Below are 24,039 nucleotides of genomic sequence, written 5' to 3' on the forward strand. Positions count from 1 at the left end.
GCACGAATAAATTGCTGGGGTCGAGGATAACTTTTTCGTTCGTGTCATGCTAATTGTCGACCCCGCCCAAGTGGGCAGAATGCGTTGCGTGATAGCTAGATCAACAAATAAAGGATTTGCAGGTTGTACATGTAAGTAATGTGTGTATCATCATGTGAGCTTACATACACATGTGCGTAGTGTGTATGAGGCGCCAAGTGTAAATTTATTATTTAATGCTATTATTTACAAATAATTCATTATATAATATATTATACACATAATGAATGTTTATGAGTGCAATGGTGCGAATATGTTCATGAGTTGAAAGATGGAATGTTCTATTCAACGAGGCGGAGCCGAGTTGAATGGACCATTCCAGCTTTCAACGAATGAACATATTCGCACCATTGCACGAATGAAAAACATTCATTATTTGTTTTATATAACATCCAAGTAGAACTTTGTCATTTTGATTGAAAGAAACAACTTTCAAAACAAACAATTTCAACTGTAGAAGCCGAATGCTAGTAATTTTACTATGCCTTCTTGCAGTAACACCTGCTGCGTTACCAAAGACACGCGCACGCAGTAATGTTTTTACTCAGCTTTTTCGTTCCATCCGAAAAGTACCATTGCACGCTGGCAGCGTGCCAGCGTGCAATGGTACTTTTCGGATGGAACGAACAAGCACGGCGAGTGACTCAGCGTGCAATGGTACTTTTATTTGCTATCACGTGACGGACAATCCTCCAATCAAATGGCAAGGATCTGCTTGGGTGTTATATAAAATGAATTATTTAACCATTATTTACAAATAATCAATGTTGCACCACACAATTGTTTATATATAATTGTTGGAATGTTTCCATTATGTATATATAATTGTACACACCATTTTATTATATACATATAATTTCGACTGGAAATTATTATATGTAAATAATTATTTTTGCACATACAATTGTATATATATAATTTATTTGCACATGCAATTATATATATATAATTGTTGGAAACTTTCATTATTTATATATAATTCTATGAATCATTATACTTATATATAAATAATGTCGACGGAAAATTATTATATGTAAATAATAAATTTTGCACATACAATTATATATATATAATTAAGGTTGTACAACAATTATATATATATAATTGCGTGGTGCAAAATTACTTATTTACATATAAAACCTGTCAGTCGACATTATTTATATATAAGTATGATGATCCATAGAATTATATATAAATAATTAAAGTTTTCCAACAATTATATATATATAATTGTATGTGCAAAATTTATTATTTACATATAATAATTTCCCGTCGACATTATTTATATATAAGTATAATGATTCATAGAGTTATATATAAATAATGAAAGTTTCAAACAATTATATATATATAATTGCATGTGCAAATAAATTATATATATACAATTGTATGTGCAAAAATAATTATTTACATATAATAATTTCCAGTCGAAATTATATGTATATAATAACATGGTGTGTACAATTATATATATATAATGGAAACATTCCAACAATTATATATAAACAATTGTGTGGTGCAACAGTGATTATTTGTAAATAATGGTTAAATAATTCATTATATAAATGAATTATTTGTAAATAATAGCATTAAATAATAAATTTACACTTGGCGCCTCATAAGTGTGTACACATCGCTCAACTACAACGGTCACATGCCAGGCACTCATGCATGTGCTCTCTGGTGTCTGGTGCTAAAAATAATACGCCCCCCCCCCCCCCCCCCCCCCCTGCATGCTGTTTCCAAAACACAAAACCACTCAATACACGGAGTAGTGTGTAGTTATGTAAAAAGTATTGACAAGATCAGTGAAATTAGCAACATATTGAGTTCAAAAAAGTTGTGTCAGGCAACTCCAGATGAGGACTGTGAACGTTAACATGGCTCTACGCACCCGGGCTGGGAAAAATGGCACGGTGATTCTGCAACTGCCCGGGGGAGACGAGACCAAGGTGAAGCCGGTTCTCTCCGCGAGGAAAAATGGCGTTGTGAACGGCAGGGTGGGAGTGGTTCTGAATGGATCGGCCAACGGTCATTGCTCCCCGGTTAGCAATGGTCATGCTGTTGGACATCATTCCGCAGAGAAACCAGCCACTTCTGCTTATGAGGTACGATCGCTACACTTAATTTAGTATAGCTTTGAGCTCTTTTTCTTGTCTATCTGTTTTTTATTTTGATTATAATTGTTTCAATATTTGGGGGGTCGGAGAAACTCCATGCATGGATGGAGGACAAATTTGATTTAATTTTTCCTCCATGGATGGTGTTACCAATGTCTGCCCTGTATCCTATTTATTGAAATTGTCAATTTAATTAACTGCGTGACATCATCATACAATCTTTATGTTCCATTGTTATTTAAGCCTTGAGGAATAACTAGACCAGAATTGTGTTGCTTTACATTGCATTGGCTTGCAAAGATCACCATATGGCCGTATGGCCTGCCTCCTCGACCTGGATAATACAGTAGTCGGGAGGAGGATTATGTTATCGCAATTACCTAACCTTTGATGGTAATGCCAAAAGGCAATACTTCCTGAGACATTTCTGATCAGATGCCCTGGCATGGCTTTATCGAAAAGATCCCATGAAAAGACCATCATCAGACCATTTATGGAGGTAGAAATTGATTTCTGTCGTTTGGTTATTATTTGATTGATGGATGTTTGTTGGGCCCTTTAAAGACAGTGGACACTATTGGTAATTGTCAAAGACCAGTCTTCTCACTTGGTGTATCTCAACATATACATAAAACAACAAACCTGTGAAAATTTTAGCTCAATTGGTCGTCGAAGTTGCGAGATATTAAATAATGAAAGTCCCTCTAATTACTTCTTCTTGGGATTCGCTTCCCCAAAAGAAGGAGGATTTGAAACATAGAGGAGTAAAATGACAAGCTAACAAGCTGGCTTAAATCACTGAAAAAGTTAAGGGGAAGTCATGAATTTAAATGTTGAAGTCTTTCTACTGACAGAATAAGTGCAAGTCCCAAAATTGAGGACAGCTATTTTAAAGTTTATGAATGCCTGGGTTTTGTTGTGGTTTATTTATTAGTCCAGCACACTAATGAGGCAGTTGCTATGTAGTTTCTCCAGTGGTTGACAAATTCATCATCGGTGCATATTGATTTGTTTGCCTGTATCCCAAACACGAGAAGTTTATGTCATCCATCCAGCCAAGGTCCTTTGTTTGTGTGAATTTAGGGGAGTCAGTGTGCAAACACAGTTTGACTGGGGCGATAAAAGAGTCCACATCCAACAAGTGGGTTTTTTTGGCGCAGTTTTCACCGGCTGACTGAACTCTTTGTTGTCTTTTCATTGTTGTCGCTCACTGGCTCTCTTCACGTCAATGACTGTGCAGAAATAAAGATTAATTCTGTATTTCTTGGAATGAAAGATAGATCGATTTAACAGTATTTGGTTATGGGTAAAAATGCAGTATAGGCCTATAACAGGGCTTGAAGTTGAGTTAAAAATATAGTGACCACTGGTATTTCAACCTCAAACTTTCACTACTGAACTAGGGGTCAACTTCACAAAGATAGTCCTAACTTAGGACTAGTCCTAGGACTCTTTAGGATCTTGTAACGACTTAAGGCTAGTCCTAATCATGTTAGGAACTCGTCCTAACTCGAGATTAAAATACTAATTAAAATACAACCAAGAATCACATGAACCAGGGTCAAAACATGTAGGTAATTTATTTCGTTCTTTTTTTTTCTAATACATCGATAATAGATGTTAAATTTGCATCGGGGATAAAGAATATTAGTTTAGCATGAGAATGTTTCACAGATGAGCAACCAAACATGTCCACAGGTTTAGTGTATCAGCCTAAGGTTAAAAACCACCTGCCTCTGACCATTGGTATAATTCAAGCCCATGTTTTGAACAATAAGTTTTCCTCAGTTCAAATTTCTACTTGATTATGGAAGATTAGCATTTTTGTTAATTCCATGCAGTGGTCTTGAAGAACTAGATTAAAGATTTCAATAAACAAACAAAATAAAACTTGTCGAATCTCTTTTTACACTACACAAATAATTTGTTGATGGGAAAGTTGTTGAAAGGCTTGTGTTTATATTTAATTTCTTTTGGATTGTTTCGAGTTAAAACAAATTCGTCTTGGCAAAATGGCGACTTCACCCTCACAAACCACCCCAGACCAAACTAAGTTGACCCGATTTCAAATCTGTTAACAAGAAAGTTTCCAGTCCCAAACCAAACCAGTGACTTGTTCTTACGAAACCTGCAACTCTCTGAAATTGAAAATCTATGGTGTATGTTGTAGAAAAAGCCTAGACTGAATCACAATTTAGACCAGGGCCACTTTTTTTGCCATAAATATTGATAGCCTGTGAACAATTAAAGAGGAGAATTCGAGTCCAAAACCAAACCAGTGACTTTTTCATTCTTGTCCTTGCTCTGTGTTCATACGTATACAAAACCTGCAATTTTCTGAAATTTAAAATTAATTGGGCAAGGTTTATGTCGTAGAAAACAAAAATAAACTGAATCACAATTTTGACTGAGACACCATTTTGCCATAAAAATTGTTAGCCTATGAACAATTAAAAAGAAGGATTCCAGTCCAAAACCAAACCAGTGACTTTTTCATTCTTGTCCTTGCTCTGTGTTCATACGTATATACAAAACCTGCAATTTTCTGAAATTTAAAATTAATTGGGCAAGGTTTATGTCGTAGAAAACAAAAATAAACTAAATCACAATTTTGACTGAGACACCATTTTGCCATAAAAATTGTTAGCCTGTGAACAAATAAAAAGAAGGATTCCAGTCCAAAACCAACTGGTGACTTGTTCAATACGAAATCGGCCACTTTCTGAAATTGAAAATTCATTGGTGTATAATGTTGAAAAAAAAATAATCTTAATCACAATGTAGACTGAGACACATTTTTGCCTTAAAAACTGTTAGCCTTTGACCTATTAAAAAGGAAGGTTTCCCGGCTAAAACCAAACCAGTGACTTGTTCATACGAGACCCGCAACTCTCTGAAATTTAAAAATTCATTGGTGCGTGTCGTAGAAAAAAAAGACTTGACTAAATCACAACTTAGACTATGATGCATTTTTGGCATAAAAATTGTTCGCTTGTGAACTTTGTACATTGATGTATAAGTCATCAGTGTATTTAGTGGCTGCACCTTCCAGGTTTAGTCTAAACTGCCATGTAGCAAGCTTAGGGCATGCAGGGATCACACCCAAATTTATGATACAGCTCAACAAGGGAGTTTTGAAATCAAATCTGTCATGTATGGTTTTATATTACGTGAATCAGGGCGTGGCCAATTAATGATACTGTAGTTCAACACCCTGAGTTGAAAGGCACATACACTGTTGCTTACTGAATATTCTATGTGCACATTTCCACTGGTTACAGTAGGCCTGGAGTTTCATCTTCGAAGGCCATTTTCATTTTGCAAAATCTTCAAGTCAATGGTAAAATTTTGAAAGGGCACCAAGGCCAAGACCAGGGGCAAAGGAGGCCATGGCCTGCGTGTAATTCCAGGCCTGTTACAGTAAATACACCAGGGGCCGATTTCACAAAGAGCTAAGATAAATCAATCATAGTTGCTAAGTGATGTGTGATGTCAAAATACAAATCACTGTGGTAATACTGACAACTTAATTTGTCTTTGCGGTGAATTGTATTGGTGAAAACAGCCCCTGGCCTGGAGTTACATGAAGACCACACTGTTTTGCCCTTGTCTTGGCCTCAGTGGTACCTCTTCAAAGGTTTCCCATGGACGTCAAGATGTTCCAATGGAAGGGGACCTTTTCAAAATGAAAATTAGCCCAAGTCTTGTGTAAATTCTGAGATTTTGGGGCTGGTCGTGTTTGTACATCAAGTACATTCGTGGGAAAATTTGATAGAACAGCCATAGTGCAAACACATCAAAGAAAATGTAAATTATTGAAATTTGTACTGCAATGAGTGTAAAACATAAGGTTAATTAAATCATTTTGATTCATGAAGACGGTGTATGCAAATTGTTATATGTATTTAGTGAATTAGTCCTTGAGTTTGTTAATTATTGTTTTAATTTTAAGTGCTTTTGGTTTCATAAAGGTTGGAGGATATTGTTTGATAAGGGCTTAATGAATTGCCCCAGTGTGTGCATTCACTTATTAGTATGGCACATGTGGTTTGTAGTCACCCAGAGTAAACATGGATTGAGTAACGTATACAAACAATTGCACATACCCATGACTAGCGCAGCGATAACATTGATTGTTTAGTTTCAGTCTCCATGGTCAGTTTGAGTCATTCAATAATAATATGATAAAGTACATGTCTCATACAGATAATGTTTGCATAACAACATCCAGAAATACATGTATCACTATTAAAAGAGAATTAGTTTTAAAAAGCGTGTCTGTAACAATTTGTTGCTCTGTGATGTTAAACCAAAAGGGAAAGGAACCCAATAGGGTAGCTAAAATGTAGAATAGTGATCTAATTGTTTGGTGTGGAAAGCACAAACAAAACAGTGTTAAATGTTTCCTCGCAACATGCCACTGGTTTTGTTATTTTTTAGGTTTAATATCATTTTGGGGCTTGCGGTTTTTTAAATTAGTTGAAGGCCTAATTTACTCTGTAAATTATGTTGCCGGTCTCCTAATTGTGTCAATGAATTGGTTTGGGGTGCCATGTTGAAGCCATACAACCGTAAGCTGCTGTGTAGCCAGGCACCACACCCAATATAACGGGGAAATGGCAGCCATCTTACTTAAAAGGGATGCAATTTTGTTCTTCTTTCTAATATCAAGTTATAAACTAAAAGCGAAACCAACAATGATCTCCCTTGTGCATTTTGGCACTTTTTTAAGGTTTGATTATAATTTTTGAAAGGGTGAAAAAACAGAGTTTATCCAGGCTGACTGCCATGATCAGGTGCAGCTTTTCCATTGTTTCAATCTGTTTACTTCTAGATGGCAGCTTGGTGATATCAGTGCATAGAAATATACTGTCAGTAAAATGAATGATCAATATTGAATGGGTTTAAACTTTTATTGCTGTAGCTCATTCTACCATGCTTTTTCGAAGGATGGAGTTCACGTCATACATGCACTTGGTTGAATAGTTGAACATGTCATACACTGTGCACCTTTACAGAGCATCAACACTGTCAGTAGTTTTGTATACGGTACCAAACTGTAAACTTCCTCATTCAAGCTACAAGTACCATGTACATCTGGGCCTTCATTAATTAATGCATTAGCCAGGCACCAGTTAGCATTCTATAAAACAGTAACATTTACTAGACATAATGAATGCTCGTTATCCTCTTCTATGAAGATCATTTTAAATTCATTCGTTTGACCTTTGCCAAAGCCAAGCAACAAACGCTAATACTGAAAACTCAACAGTACCTTGAATAGTTGTAATGTTTACAGTGTTCTTTTTCTGTAAACAACTCACTAGATAAAGAGGAGCAAGATGCCAAATTCGGTTTTGTGATGCACTAATTTTTTTACAGATAAGGTCCTCGTGATACAGCGTTTCGTTGAAAGGGTGTTAAAATATAAACAGTCATTTTATCCGACACTCGTCCATGGCAAATTTGAACAGTGACGCAATCAAACATGAAAAAATGGGTTGGTATAACACAAAGAAGATTTGTTTGTGTTACATACATGTACATGTAGATGAAAGGTCAAATCCAATGCTGTTTTGATTGAGTTTCAAAAATCTGGATCTGAAAATTACCGAAAATGTTCTGACCATAATATTTTATAATAATGTTTTTATGTTGCGCTTTCACACCCAAAGGGCGTCTCAAAGAACTTCCAACATTATTATTACTGGTCACTGGGCCTTAATTCATTCCTTAAACCATCTCAGCGCCCTGGGGAGTATACAGCTTGTGCACAATATATGCGCTACTCGGCTAAACCAATCACAAGAACCATCTCTGCCCAAAAGAACCATCTCTGCCCTCACAGGTACCCATTTACCTCTTGGTGGAGAGAAGCAATTATAGTTAAGTGTCTTGCTCAGCATAGGGACACAAGTGCCACAACTGGGATTAAAATTCACGCTCTGTTGAACAGAAACACCAGAGCTAGAGTTAGGTACCGTTTTATCCGCTCGAGCATGACCCCCTACGAAAGTGGGTTATTTAAATTTGACGAAAATTTAACTTTAATGTTATTACACACATGGCTTTATACACCGTTTTAGTGGGATGTTAGTGACTTCTACTGCGCAATTTTTCCCCTATTTGATAAGGAATCTTTTTATTGAAAATGAGTAGACCACAAAAACTAAATTGACCCTGGAGTCCCTCTTTTTTAGCACTTTTTAATAGACACTGACAAAAGAAAAAGGGGTGCTTCAATCTTTGCGTAGTATCTCCATGCCTGTTGTATCTTATGATGGGTGCCAGCTGCTGGGCTTAATGGTGAGAAAGTGTTCAGTATACAATGTACTGTAAGAAACATTTAGTTTGTTTCTTATGAGGAGACATGGACAATTGAAAAAGCTGGCTTTACCAGTAAAAGGCACTGGACACTATTGGTAATTACTCAAAATAATTGTTGGCATACAAACTTACTTGGTATACAAGCAATGGGGAGCTCTTGATAGTATAACACATTGTGAGAAACGGCTCCCTCTGAAGTAACGTTGTTTTTGATAAAGAAGTAATTTCTCACTAAAATATGTGAATTGAATTTGAGACTTCAGCTGAGGTCTCAAATTTAAGCATCTGAAAGCACACAACTTGTGCTAAGAGCATTCTCTTGCAACTTTGATGACCAATTGAGTTCAAATTTTGTACAGGTTTGTAATTATTTTATGCATTTGTTGGGATACACAAGTGACAAAACTGGTCTTTTACAATTACCAAAGGTGTCCAGTGCCTTTATATGTGGAGCCTAAAGGTAGGGTGTCGTGGCCGAGCAGATAATAGCACCTGACTCAAGCTATGGTGTTTCTGTTCAGCAGAGTGTGACTTCCAGTCTTTAACCATGACTTCTGTGTCCTTTGCTTTGAATGGGACGAAAAGCTACTGATCGTGTGTCTTGTGTAATGTTTGTAAAATACTCAGTGCAATGCAGTTATCAAAGAGAGAAGGGGTTCACCCCTGTTTTTTATGGCAGCAAGCTGCGCTGCAGCACCTTGTAAACCATCACAAGGTGCTACATGTACGTAAACAAAAAAAATTCCCATACTTCCACCTTCACAATACCTAACAAGAAGCCACTATTAATCGAGTGGATAGTGCTTTAAGACACAGTGAGCACGTTCAGCTGCACTCAGTCATTTTGCAGCTGATTGGTTCACATGCACCATAAAATGTGTTTATGCTTCAGCGCTGTGGCGTGCCATTGTTCGTAACTAGACTAAAGTGTATTAAAATTTCAGCTCTTTTGTTCTATTTTACTTGGAAACAAGACAATATCATACAGATGGAAATATGATACTCCTGTCCCTGCCCCTGTGTTAGTTTCATTTTTTATAATGAAACTAATCTATTTTTTGGTCATCATCACTCTCACAAGACTCCTTGATTATGAGAAGCGCTGTGATCGCCAAATAAAAATAAAATACCAGTTGATCGTCCGGATTTTTCAAAAAAGAGGAGGATGAGGGCCTTTTTAGTTATTATTATTATTATTTTTTAAAGATGTGCGCTAAGTATTGCAAATCAAACAGGCCACCATTTCTTCAGTTTGAACCCATCGTAGACCTTTTTTATACCTATTTGTTGCATGAGGACCTGCGTAAACACTATTTACAGGGTCGGATTACACTAAAAAGATTTGCTGGTCTGACATTTTCCAATAGTAATATTGTTTTATAAAACAGACGGTTACACATTCTCGAGAGCATCACGTAAGATTTGGGAAAAGCTCCTACATGTAGGCCAATCCTTTTAAAGCCATTGGACACTTTCGGTACAGAAGAAAAATTGAAAGTTCACAGATTTACAAATAACTAACAGGGTTTACAGAAGGTAATGGTGAAAGACCTCTCTTGAAATATTATTCCATGAAATGCTTTACTTTTTGAGAAAACACTAAAACAATATAAATTCTCGATATCGAGAATTATGGATTTATTTTAAACACATGTCATGACACGGCGAAACGCGCGGATACAAGGGATTTCACAGGTTTGTTATTTTATATATAAGTTGTGATACACGAAGTGTGGGCCTTGGACAACACTTTTTTTTTCTTTTTTGGTGAACAAAAACCGAAAAATAAAAAATACTTTAAAGAATGTGCGTGGCCCCAAAAACGGATGTGGGCGGGGACGATCAACTGGTATTTTTTTTATTTGGCCTAATGATGATTGGGTTGAGAAACTACAATGCAGTTAAAACAGACCTAGTAAACTTTATGTGAAGCTGAGAACTGTTTTTAAATATCACTGTATCTCAAAGTTTTATGATTGTTATTTGTATGCAGTATCCAGGGGGGGGGGGGTGGGGGTAGCAGCAATAAATGTTAAATACAGGAAGGGAGATAAACAAGTTGGGCTTTTTTAGAGGGCCATGCTTGGGTAATTATCATCATAATAATACAAGTATAGCACATTTTCCCAATGGTTACAATACACTGAGGCAGTAATTCCAGTGTGAAAAGATCCTTAAGATGAAAGTATGACTTAAGTTTATGTTTGAAATGATAAATAGATTTGCAAATACGAATGTATGGTTACGAGTTCCATTAAAAAAGTTGTACTTTAGAGGGCCATCAATTAAAGACGGAGCTTGGATTGAAACCATTTCTGTCAACTTGAAAATTTGCTCTCCTTTAAAAACCATTCTGGTATAAATCAACCCTTCCCCTGCCAAATACATCGAGATGCTTCAAGTAGTAAATGTTACTGACACATCAGGGTTTTCATTTAATTGTGTTTACAATAATTCAATTCATTTAACAGGGTGCCTGGAACACATCAAATACAAAAATGCACTTTTGTACATGTTACACAAGTGTTTGAAACAAATAAAAAAATACACAAGTTTTTTTTAAACACATTTTTAACAGCTTTTTATCCTGTCATTTCTACTAAAACTTGTTATCAAGTTGCTAGTAACGGTAGTAAAGTAGTGAGACTGCTAGACTCGTAATCATTTAAGGTTGTTGGTTGGATTCTGGCCAAGCTAACCACTGATTTCACAATGACTTTTTTTTTTTTTTTTAACTGAATCTCAACTTATTGATTTGAGCAATTTCATAATCCTCAGCAGTAAATTGATGTTTGTATGAGAGAGATTGGATGTTGCCAGCTTGACATTTATATCCCCTAGGGGGAGCTTTGCCAAGTTTCCTTCATTGGCAGATCATCTAAACAAACAAACAAACAAACAAACTTGACTTAATAAGTCGTCAGAATGAATTCATAAATTTATGTGCAGTGTGTATTTCACTGTTAAAATGTTTTTATGACATGTATTTCCTGTTCATCAGCGGGCCTGGAATTACCTTGGGGCCAGCCGCCACGTAGGCCCTATTATATTGCTCCTGGTCTTGGTGCCCTTTCAAAAGTTTCCCATAGACTTAAAGGCAGTGGACACTATAAGCCTCTTTGAGGTATGGCGGACACAATGCTACAACACTGTAAAGTTGTGGTAAATTTGTGCGTATTGACCATAGAAATAGAACGTATGTTATTCAGTGAAGTGCGCATTTTAGGCGACGCGGCATTTACACGTAAACCTAATGACCACCAACATGGTGAGCGTGGCATCAGTCGCGGCGTGTGACGCGCGCGTATCACGTCCGCCATACCTCAAAAAGGCTTATTGGTAATTAAAAAAATTATTAGCATAAAACCTTATTTGGTAGCGAGTAATGGGGAGAGGTTGACGGTATAAAACATTGAGAGAAACGGCTCCCTCTGAAGTGACGTAGTTTTCGAGAAAGAAGTAATTTTCGTCGAATTTGATTTCGAGACATTTGTAGTAGGTAGGTGGCCTGAGTTTTGAAAATAGTTGAATCATTTTTAATCTCAAAATATACTCTGGTGGGATTCTAACCCATGACCTTTGAAATCCTAGACAATTCTTTTACAGATGGAAATTTGCATCGGGGATAAAGGATATTAATGGTGGGCACTTTTGGTAATTACTCAAAAATAGTTGTTAGCAGGAAACCTTATTTGATAGCGAGTAATTGGGAGCTGTTGATAGTTTAAAACAATGTGAGAAATGGCTCCCTCTGAAGTAACATAGTTTTCGATAAAGAAGTAATTTTCCACGAATTTGATTTCGAGACCTCATCAGGTTTAGAATTTGAGGTCCTGAAATTAACCATCTGAAAGCACACAACTTCATTTGACAAGGGTGTTTTTTCTTTCATTATTATCTCGCAACTTCGACGACTGATTGAGCTCAAATTTTCACAGGTTTGTTATTTTATGTATATGTTGAAATACACCAAGTGAGAAGACTGGTCTTTGACAATTCCCAATAGTGTCCACTGTCTTTACAGCATTTCCAATGGAAGAGCAAAGTTGGAAAATTAAAATGGCCTTGCCCTCTGAAAGATGAAGCTTTACGCCAGCACAAAACTTCATGCTTGATAGATGTTAAAAGATGTAAAACAAACTTGAATTTTATCGAAACAAGATAGTGCCTCTTTTTGTAAATAACATTCATCACTTCTTGCGACTCTACAAAACTAAAATTTAAGGATTGATGCTTTCCTCATGTTCCTTGTGTGAAAGGAAATGACCAGCAGTCACTCATAAATAATCAATCTTTATTGATGTGCAAATTTCTTAATGTGATTGATTTCAGAGGGCCAAGAAGCTTTCCCATCAAGTTCCCAACGAGAAGACTCCCATCCTTATGGTGATTATCACACTCTACAACTACATAGCCTTGACGGTGATAGGTTACATCAAGGAATACCTCAGGAAGTTCCGTCTTATCAAGACCCCAGGGGCCCTGGAATCAATCAAAATGAAGGTAAGACTGAGGAGAATGTGAAAGCGTTGTCAGTCACGTTCGTTCGTTTATTTGTTTGGGGAGCTGGGTAAGCTTGGGCGATATCAATTTATTTTATTCACGATATATCGCCGACAATATATCGCGATGTTCGATATAATCGCGATTAATGAAATTTGACATCATCAGTCTTCAAACCCCAAGTGAAAGTTGTCGAAGAGACAGTCATAGCTTAAAGCCATTGGACCCTTTCGGTACAGGAAAAAAAAAAGTTCACAGATTTACAAATAACTTACAGGGTTTACAGAAGGTAGTGGTGAAATACTTCTCTTGAAATATTATTCCATGAAATGCTTTACTTTTTGAGAAAACAGTAAAACAATATCAATTCTCGTTAACGAGACTTACGGATTTATTTTAAACACATGTCTTGACACGGCGAAACGCGCGGATACAAGGGTGGGTTTTCCCGTTATTTTCTCCCGACTCTGATGACCGATTAAGCCCAAATTTTCACAGGTTTGTTATTTGATATAGAAGTTGTGATACACGAAGTGTGGGCCTTGGACAATACTGTTTACCGAAAGGGTCCAATGGCTTTAAGAGAGGTGTTCTAATGACCTATTCTTCTGCTTTTACTCCAAACCTATGGGGTGCAAGATGCCTCAGCTAGCAAATATATCGCGATATATCGATATTTCGATTAAGACTAAATCCATCCGATATCGAAATCGTTTCCAAATTAATATCACGATATTCGATAATATCGTGATATCGCCCAAGCTTAGAGCTGGGCCCAATTCCATAGAGCTGCTTTTTAAAGCAGAAAATATTGCTTAACACTTTTCTGCTGAAGCAGAAATTATCAGGATACCAGTCACCAATAGTACATGTTTTATGATAATTTGGCTGGTAACCTTATTGTGGTAAGCATAACTTTGTTGTTATCAGCTACCTTTTGTGCTTTGAAGCAGCTGCTGCTCTATGAAATTGGACCCGGGTTACGTGCACATTGTGCATCATAAGAGCAAGGGCGAACCCCGCTTAATGGTAGATGTTCTATGTATGTCATAACTGTGTGTGCTACAAACCTTTGGACCCTTGCTGTGATTGTTACGCCTTGCTGCTTACATTAGTCATGGTTGTTTGTCTTTCTGTGTTGTACTCGATCCATCAAAGTGCGTTGTAATAGTGTCCAATGTAGGTGAACAAGTGATGATGTACATATAACTCATCACTCATGCATGTCTTTGTGTTCTGTTGTTTTGGTAGATGTATGTACACAGAGCTGCTGAGTCGGGGATGCTCATACACGTAAAATTAGAACTCCTGCAAAAGTCCTATTTTGTACACATTATATTTAGAGTACAATGTGTGTATGTGTACCTGTATAAATTATAAAAGGTTTTGGTCATGTTTCCCTGCATAAAATACATTATCAGTTTGCTAAAACAAGGGGCCTCAGTAGTTGCCTTTCCAACCTCATACATGTAAAATTAGAACTCCTGCAAAAGTCCTATTTTGCACACATTATATTTAGAGTACAATGTGTGTACGTGTACCTACATAAATTATAAGAGGTTTTGGTCATCAATCTACCCGCAGGTCACTCGATATAATAAGTTTCCTTTGTGATTTATCTGCACGAGCAGGTGTGATTTTTCATGTGTGACCTCTGTGTGAATATATAATTAGTCAAAAGGGTTTTTGAAATTTTGTCATTTTCAGCCTTTTCTGAAAAGTCTCAACCAAAATAATGTACCAGTAAATTGAAACGAAGAGCATATCTGTCGTTTTGTTTTACAAAAAATATGCGCAACTCAAATTTAAAAAAAAGAAATTTGTACGTAAAAAATTGCTTCAAAACAGAGAAAAACAAGTCACAAAAACACGGCAAATTTTCCCGTTATGAATGTCGGCAACAGTCCCCAATTAGTATGTATGGATAGATTATTTCATATTCTACCTGGAATTGTTAAAAACAAGACCGGAGCATACCTAGTCCAGTCAGGATATAGCGATTTCCACCGTTAATCCAAAACTCCCATTACGAAAAAATCAACTATTAGACAGCATGGTTTTCCTGCACAGGTGATTGGCTGACGATGACATCATCGACGAACATGGCAGCAAGCTGTTTTTTCCCTGACCACAAAGGCAGGGTTAGTCAATAACAAAAGAGCCCGTCTATACCATGGGATGAATGAGCTGATCTTCAAGAACGCTCCAAGCCAAATTTCTGATTTTTTTGACTCGAGTTATTTATTACTAAATGCAAATTTTTAGAGTAAAATGGTTATTAACCTGTATCTACGATGTCTATTTTGCCATAAAAAGGTAGGCCCTAATAGTTGAAATATTGAGATCATCCTTTATTGGCTGTTTAATGTGTGGATCATACAATAATTCTACTTTTAAAACAACTTTCCAACCATTGCAACCATTCATTTTTAAAACAACAAATGCTTTTTATAGCCAAACTCGCCAAATCCAATGCCTTAAATAGTTACGGTTTTAGGGCACTATGAGTGCAAAGTAATTGCCCGCTAAGAATTTTGGAGCTAACTGTATGTCCTTTTTCTGTTTCTTTCTTTTGCAGGATTTTGTGCCGCTCTTTCAGGACTTTGATAGTTTTTACATTCGCAATATTTATCGTAAATTAAGAGATTTGTTTGAGAACCCCATCTGTAGTGTTCCTGGTGCCGAACTGGAAATCATGGAGAGAACATCACCAGACTTCAACTGGACATATGTGTAAGTTTTATAATAAATAATAATAATAATAATAAAAACATTTAAATTGTGCCAAAATCATTCAAAAGATTAATGCTCACAACACTTTACGTAAAAATGACACTAAACCAATAAAAGTTTTTAATTTAAGCAATAATTTTTTGTTTTAATGTAAGATGCTATTTTGGCAGGATCTCCACCTCAGAATTATTTTGGGGATCAGGTTGGTTCAGTGGTTTATTTCCCTGGATCAGGTTGGTTCAGTGGTTTATTTCCCTGGATCAGGTTGGTTCAGTGGTTTATTTCCCTGGATCAGGTTGGTTCAGTGGTTTATTTCCCTGGATCAGGTTGGTTCAGTGGTTTATTTCCCTGGATCAGGTTGGTTCAGTGGTTTATTTCCCTGGATCAGGTTGGTTCAGTGGTTTATTTCCCTGGATCAGGTTGGTTCAGTGGTTTATTTCCCTGGGTCAGGTTGGTTCAGTGGTTTATTTCCCTGGATCAGGTTGGTTCAGTGGTTTATTTCCCTGGATCAGGTTGGTTCAGTGGTTTATTTCCCTGGATCAGGTCGGTTCAGTGGTTTATTTCCCTGGATCAGGTTGGTTCAGTGGTTTATTTCCCTGGATCAGGTTGGTTCAGTGGTTTATTTCCCTGGATCAGGTTGGTTCAGTGGTTTATTTCCCTGGATCAGGTTGGTTCAGTGGTTTATTTCCCTGGATCAGGTTGGTTCAGTGGTTTATTTCCCTGGATCAGGTTGGTTCAGTGGTTTATTTCCCTGGATCAGGTTGGTTCAGTGGTTTATTTCCCTGGATCAGGTTGGTTCAGTGGTTTATTTCCCTGGATCAGGTTGGTTCAGTGGTTTATTTCCCTGGATCAGGTTGGTTCAGTGGTTTATTTCCCTGGATCAGGTTGGTTCAGTGGTTTATTTCCCTGGATCAGGTTGGTTCAGTGGTTTATTTCCCTGGATCAGGTTGGTTCAGTGGTTTATTTCCCTGCCTTTTACCTCTATGGACCCTGGTTTGAATCCCACCTGAGACCGGAACCTTGTAGATTGAGTTTTCAGTCTATGCCTGATTGCGCAGAATTCCCCACTTTCCTCCAGCATCTAAATCTAAACATTTCTTCATGTTTCCTATTCACTCTGTTATTAGCACCAATTGTGCTGATGGATGTGTAGGAATAAAATAAATAAAATTAAAATTTAAATAAAGCAAGGTACCAAACAAATTTTAAATGAACTAGGAAAATCTCTGTTATTATTATCATTATTATTATTATTATTATTATTTTTTTATTTTTTATTTTATTTTTTTTTTTTTTTGGGGGGGGACCAGCCTGAATCCTATGTCATTCACATTGTTGAGACCAGTGGCCCATTACAATTATTATGGTTATTATAATAACAGGCGTGGAGTTTCATATTTGAAGGGCGAGACCATTGTATTCTGCAAAGGGCACTTTCATTGGAAACTTTTCAAGGGGCACCAAGGCCATTACCAGGGGAATTACAGAGGCCATGGCCTCCTTGTCTATAGAGTGTAATATCAGGCCTGATAAATGTGAACAGCCTGTGTCAACTTACACTGCGTTACTTTCTACTTGCATTAGCATTTTATTAAATTGGACATACATGTATAGATTTGAAATCCATACCTGCATTTTAGAGGAAAAGGCGTCTCGTCTCATCAAACTGTCTGACTATTCAATTTATGTCATTTCCTTTTGAATGAAAGATTCACTGTGTCTGCCTGCAGTAATGGTATTATAGAGGTAGAAATAGCTGTACCTCAATGATGGTTTATTGTGTGGTTAACTGGTATCACATTGCTAAGATCGATTTGTGCACAGTTAGAAATTAGCAATTAGAAAGATTGAAAATTACTTGCACTTTTTTAAATAAATTCTACAGTGTATTAGTTCACATCCTGTTCAATGAAAGATGCACTTGTATTGAAATGGAGGTAGAAACAGTTCTACATTTCCCCCCATAAGGTTTATCGCGAATAGCAAAATATCAAGAGAGGGCGCTGTTGAACGCACACAAAGGTATAGGCGTTGCGTGCGCGAGTCGTACAAACTGCATAGTAACCGCCCCATATTCCTGTCCGCAATGCAGTGCGTTTCTGAATTGCGATAAACCTTATGATGGTATGATGTGTTGAATGCCTCTGTCCTCACATTGCATAGATCTGTTTTACACAGTTGAGTTATTTGAAATTAGAAACTATAAGAAATTAATAATTAGAAATTAGCAATTACCAGAGAAAGACTTCGGGAATGATCTCAAGAAGCAATTTTGCATTCCAATATATTCCAACTAGTAAGTTGTGCAATTGAATAAGGGAATCAATGTGTGTTGAAGAGGTTTTCAACTAGTGGTTTAAACCAAACGATGCCTGGTTCTTGATAATTTTACTGAGACGAAGTCAAAGTTAATTATCAAGAACCAGGCCTCGGCGGGTTTAAACCACTAGTTGAAAACCAATTCAACACACTTTGATTCCCATTCATAAATACCTTTTCGGTCAAAAAACATCAACCCTTTTTGTTCAAAAAGTAAAATAAATGCAAAAATTGTAATTGTTCAATGATTTCTTTCAACACAACACCCCTCCAGCTATGAAATGGTAAGGTCCTCGGGTAAACAACTCCTTATAAGGGAATGCTGTGCGCGTAGCGCGTGATATGGCACAACTTTTTTAGCGGTTGCTCTCGACTGACGACCAATAGGAATAAAGAAACCGTCTTATGAGCACAGGTGCAAGTCACGTGTCACACCCATGATTCAACACTTTTTACTGGTCATAAGCAAAGGTTAAAACACACTCACGTGACGCGCTCTCCACCAATAGGAATAGCGAAACTGTCTGAGGTATTTATGAATGCTAATTATTAAATAGCAAATGATGTTTTTAGAGGAATAACTGAAACATGTTGTGGTGCTTTTAGCTCTGCTATACAGGGAAATCGTTCACTGCTAAAAGAGTAACAATTACTTGCACATTTGTCAACAAACTATTCAGTGTAATTACCCTCACCATCACTCTGGCCCATCAAACTTAAACTACATGGTTTCTTTAATTCTGTTGATGAACTGAGGACTGTATTGTAAACTCAGTGTTTTTTTTACATGGGATCAGGCATACCACCATACATGTACATAATCAGAGTCCCAACAGTTTAATGGTGTTGGATTAAGGACTGCGCTAAACTGATTAAGCTTTATACATGGGGATCAGGCTTACCACCAAAAGTTTTGGTGTTGATTTACCATTTTGTTAAAGGTACATTGTACCTCCATGGTCACTTTACTGTATGGTTAAAGTGGGATGGATCCCAATGTATGTAGTAAATCATCCTCCAGGAGAGTATGGTATTTTGATATTAAAAACGTCTCGGCTAAGTTCATTGTGTTTCTACTCTGATGTAGCCTTCATTTATCATAAAGGGTGACAGGGTCAATATTTGCTTTCTCCATGATGTTATTATGGAGTTAGAAATATTACCAAGAGTCGGAGGGTTTCATTAATGGAAGCAATTCATTTTTTCAACAAATTGTATCCTGTCTTTAGAAAGAAGGTAATTTGCTTCGTAGTCACTCTTAAAATCAACGGCAATAACATTTATTGGGTAGAAGCCTACATCAGCTTCCGTTTCTCACAATTTATCTACAGCTCTCCATTGCTTGTTACCAAGTTCGTTTTTTAATGCTATCCCCCTAGCAATTATTTTGAGCAATTACCAATGTTGTCCGGTGCCTCTAAAGCATCTCAGATAAATTTTGTTTCCCCTTTTGTTTTCTTCAATTATACAGTATGACGGGGAGGAGTAAAAGATCCATCAACCTTGGCTCCTACAACTACCTAGGGTTTGCTGAGAACTCAGGCTCTCGAAACGAAATGGTAGAAAAAGCTGCAAGGTACTATGGGAATGGAGTGTGCAGTACAAGGCAGGAATTAGGTGAGTCTAGAGCAGCGAGCATTGTCATTAACAATGTCCATCTGGTTAGCGACTTTAATTATGCCACTCACTTTGTTGAGATTAAGTCTCCCGAGTCTGTTAATTGCACGATTATAAAAGGATTACTGAAAAGGATTTATTTTTTTATTTTTGTTGATATGGCCAGAGATATTGAAATTGAAGGCCCTCTGGCTACATTTTTTCGGTAAACTTTTTTTAATTCCGGGATTATGTCCCTGGCTTATGTTTTGTTAATGTTTGCATTTTTAATGTTCTTTAATGCAGAATAAATAAAAGTAATAATAATTACAAATCTTTGTCCAGTTTTTATAAATCAGGTTTGTTTTTGTGTTCCAATATTGTATGCTGTAGGACTGGACTTAGATTTACTGCACAAAAACATGCTGGCAGGCATTACATTATAATTAGTCACAATAGCTTTACTGTCGTACAAAATTTCATACACCCGGCCCAACCTTCACAAGCTCAAAGGCTTGCTAAGAACAGAAAAACTTGCTTAGCAAAAGAAACATGTGTCCAGTCAAAATTCTTCCTTTTGGGGACCCCCTTTTTAAATGTGTCTTGTCATATTTGTCAAAAAATTGTATATTTCTAATGGTGTGGTATCTCTGTTTTGTGAAATTTGATCAAATATTCTTGCGTTTTTTTGTTTCTTTTTTCTTTTTTTTGTCCACTTGATTGTGTTTGGTCTGGTAAGGCCCTATGTCTAAACCTAATATTTCTGTATTTTACTTAACTCCATTCCTTGTTTAGCGTATCATTGTATTAGTGCAATTCAATCTATTGGTTGCGTTTCTCAGCAGGCCAGGAATGAGTCAATGTTGTAAAACAACACCAAGAACATTGGTGACAAACCAACATATAAACACAATACAAAACATTGTGGGGGAGGATGGTGTCTTTTTAGAGTTTGCTTAACAAAAATACATTAAAATTTTTTTAATAAATGTAATGCTGAAGTCTTTTGACTTGCATTTTTGTTACTATACCACTAAATTTCTCCAGCAGAAGGTCGGCACTTAAGGTCACCTGTTGCCTAACCTTGGCATGTGAATATTATGTATGGTCCTTCCTATTGAATCACATAGAAATAATTATAATAATTCCATCATGCGACAAAAAAAAACACTCTTGAAATTCTCTTTCGTAATGGATGACCATTTGCTACACTTCAGGTGATACATTTCAACTGGTATGAAAAATGAATGGCTTTTGTAATAGGCCTACAGTGCATCATCGATTTCAGATGGTCAAAGTCCATGGATTCTTGTTTGCTTAGTATGAGCGTTATTTAACAACTCTGTATTTGTTTGATATTTGGTGATAACAGATTTTTCCTAAATTGGAAATCCAAGCAAGGCTTTCACTTTCTTCTAAGCTATCATTTCCTGCTTTTTTACTGCAAAATATTAACTTGTTTCATTCCTTGTCATGCTCAGTAAATGTGCTGTCATTTGTGTGGGGTCGGATTTTGTATCTTCTCGAAAAGGCATTTTTTATGATTTATCGTTTGGTGGGTGGTTGAATAATCGAGGTCTGTGTTTGATAACAACCCTTTGTGATTTTTAGTTCAAAATTCCAAATGACACATTGTCACCAATTGAAGTGTCACAGTTTAGTTGGTCTACATTTGTGTAAAGTGCACTTTTAAAAGCCTCCAAGGTTAGTTTGTCTGTAGCAAAATACACAAAATTGTTGCAGAATATGCAAAACCTCACATTTAGTACATGGAGATGATAAAATGGAGTCTTTAGTATTTCTCGACCAGAAAGTAAGGGTTGTTTGTTGGAGTGATTGGTTGTTTGCAAAGTCTGTTACAATATTGTTGTCATGTTTTTTAAATAATGGTTGTATTTGTTTAATTCATTTGCAGGCAATACAGATAAAATAATGGAATTGGAGAGATTAACGGCTAGTTTTCTGGGAGTGGAGTCTGCCATTACATTTAGCATGGGCTTTGCCACCAATTCTCTCAACATTCCTGCCTTAGTTACAGAGGTAATATCCTGTTTATTTTGGTACAATAATTAGGGAATAACAGTGCGAGTACCCGGTCTTCACTGCGTGGTAATGACCGGGTTGGTGGCTGGCGCTGTTAACGGACCGAGCCGGAGGCTAGGTATGTTAACAGCGCCAGCCACCAACCAAGGTCATTACCACGCAGTGAAGACCGTGTACCATTATTCCCATTAATAAATACCTTTTTTAGCGAATTAAACGGCTAAAATTGTCCAAATTTTGTGACTTTTCTCTCGGCGGTACTTCCAGACATGTTCAGGGGCCATATTTGAGCTTTTGCTGGTTCACATCTCTTTCGTGCGTTAATCACATTACTGATCTTTGAGACCAGTGACTCTTTTAAATAATGATCTGTTCAGCGCCTGTGGGGTCAAAGGAGGCAAATGATTGGACGATAGCTGTTCCTTGTGCATTAAAACGCGCGCATGAGCTCGGCGTCAGTCTATACGCGCGCACATGCTACACGCGCGCACTCAAAATTGATACATTTTCAGCACACGTACGCGTAAGTGCGCGAAGTTGCAATGAAACTAACAGGGATAAAAATAAGCGTGCGATACAGTGCAACGCGCAAGGTTTACACAATGTATGCTGATTTAGTGGCCACTTATTCGCTAGTTTCCAAAGCCGGTCTTTATACCACCGTTAACACTCCCACACGTGACCGGGGTTTGACCAATCAGAGACTTGAAACCGTCCAAGGTATTTATTAATTATTATTATTATAATTATTATTCTTGGTTTGTTAAAAGTTCAAGCATCGCAGCCCAAGCGCTGAATTGAGTTTAAAAGATACAACAAGAATAAACATATAAAAACATTAAAAAGGGAAGTGTTTACAGAATTTATTTTTAAAAGACTATATGTACAATTGACAACAACAAAAACTTGGATTCAAGCTCCACAAAAAAACAAGAAGTAAAAGGTTGAGAAGGAATTGGGCTGTTTTTATACACATGTACCTGTTGGTTCCACACCCAAAACATGCCTAAGGCCCTTTTCGAAACAACTTTGGATTCAGTTTAGGCTAGCTGCATTTTTATGCGACAGTGTTCGGATATGCGTTTGTGCGCGTAGTAATGCATCCCTGTATCCATTGGCTAAAATGGCGCGGCGAGATCAATCACCCCTGGAAACAAGGTTGTGGGCTATAACCCGCACAAATGCAATGCGAAAACAATGGGTTATAAGTAGCTCCAGCTGGTCATTATCAACCGTTTAACACCCCCACGTGACGCGCTCTCCACCGATAGGAATAGCAAAACTGTCTTGGGTATTAATTTTTTACGAATGGCTGTAAAAATTAAAGACATGATGGAATGCTTTTTTGTCTTGCAGGGTTGTCTGGTCATTAGTGATAAATTAAACCACTCCTCCCTCGTTCTCGGCATCAGATTATCTGGTGCCTCTGTCAAGGTGTTTGAACACAATGGTAAGTCTTTCAGCAATATTTTCTTTGACTTTGACAGATATTGTTTGGCTGGATGTTTTTTCGTTATTCCTACATGTACATGTAGACCAAGGTTTCCCCCCCCCCCCCCCCCCGAGGATTTGATGCTGAATATAACAAGGTCTTCCGAATGTTTTTTCTTTGTGTTTATCTTGGCCTAATGTGCAATCTGGAGCATTATAAATGATTTTATCTTGATGATTTTTGTGAAGTATAAGTAATCAAATGAAACAATTATTATTGCACTTATTTTTTTATTGTTTGTGCTTTATAGGCTGAAATTTGCTCGTAACGGCATGCAACTCGCGCATCCATCATGTATCCTAGCTTGTGCTTCTAGACAACCCTAGTCGTATATTATTTTCTTCAGCAGACTCAAACAATTCATTATCCTGTAAAATTGTAACAAAAGCGTCATTCTATTCATGTCTAGCTGATAAATGGTAACCCATTCATAGACTGGAGTGATTTTAGACTTAGTGTTTTTGTCTTTTGTCAGCTTCCTCCTTACTTGCCCTAGTGACAATACATGTGGGTGTTCCTTGTTGCATTATAAACCTGACATTTGCATTTAAGTCATGTATTTTAATCTAAAATAAAAATTCAAAGTACCTCTACAGTCTTTCCCATTGCAAGAACTAGGGCAGAAATATTTAACAGTCCAAAGTATTAAAAAAAAGCTTCAGACTTCTCAAATGTCAATGTGACTTGTTTTACTAATTTCTAAAAAAGTACAGCACTTCAATAAATTATATTTTAGGGGAAGCTTTCTTCATTAAATTCAAACCGTGTAAGTTTAAAGTAAATCTATAAAGGACATTGTGTTTTGTGTGAACTACAAAAATTACCCAGACCCTTAAAGGGGCTATTCACAATTATCAACATTTTCGC

General features: G+C 36.9%; 1 protein-coding gene across 1 annotated transcript in view; it reads left to right on the forward strand.

Moving 5' to 3' along the window:
• Positions 1-1,780: 1,780 nt before the first annotated feature.
• The window catches only part of LOC117307195 (serine palmitoyltransferase 2-like), a 36,856-nt gene continuing 14,597 nt past the window's right edge, over positions 1,781-24,039 (forward strand). Inside the window, exons 1-6 of the mRNA XM_033791877.1 lie at positions 1,781-2,147; positions 12,819-12,989; positions 15,568-15,722; positions 19,513-19,658; positions 21,553-21,677; positions 23,037-23,130. Coding sequence (XP_033647768.1) covers positions 1,899-2,147; positions 12,819-12,989; positions 15,568-15,722; positions 19,513-19,658; positions 21,553-21,677; positions 23,037-23,130 — 940 coding nt within the window. The 5' untranslated portion in view covers positions 1,781-1,898. The remainder of the gene's footprint in view (positions 2,148-12,818; positions 12,990-15,567; positions 15,723-19,512; positions 19,659-21,552; positions 21,678-23,036; positions 23,131-24,039) is intronic.

Source organism: Asterias rubens, chromosome 1 (assembly GCF_902459465.1).
Source record: "Asterias rubens chromosome 1, eAstRub1.3, whole genome shotgun sequence".
NCBI lineage: Eukaryota > Metazoa > Echinodermata > Asteroidea > Forcipulatida > Asteriidae > Asterias > Asterias rubens.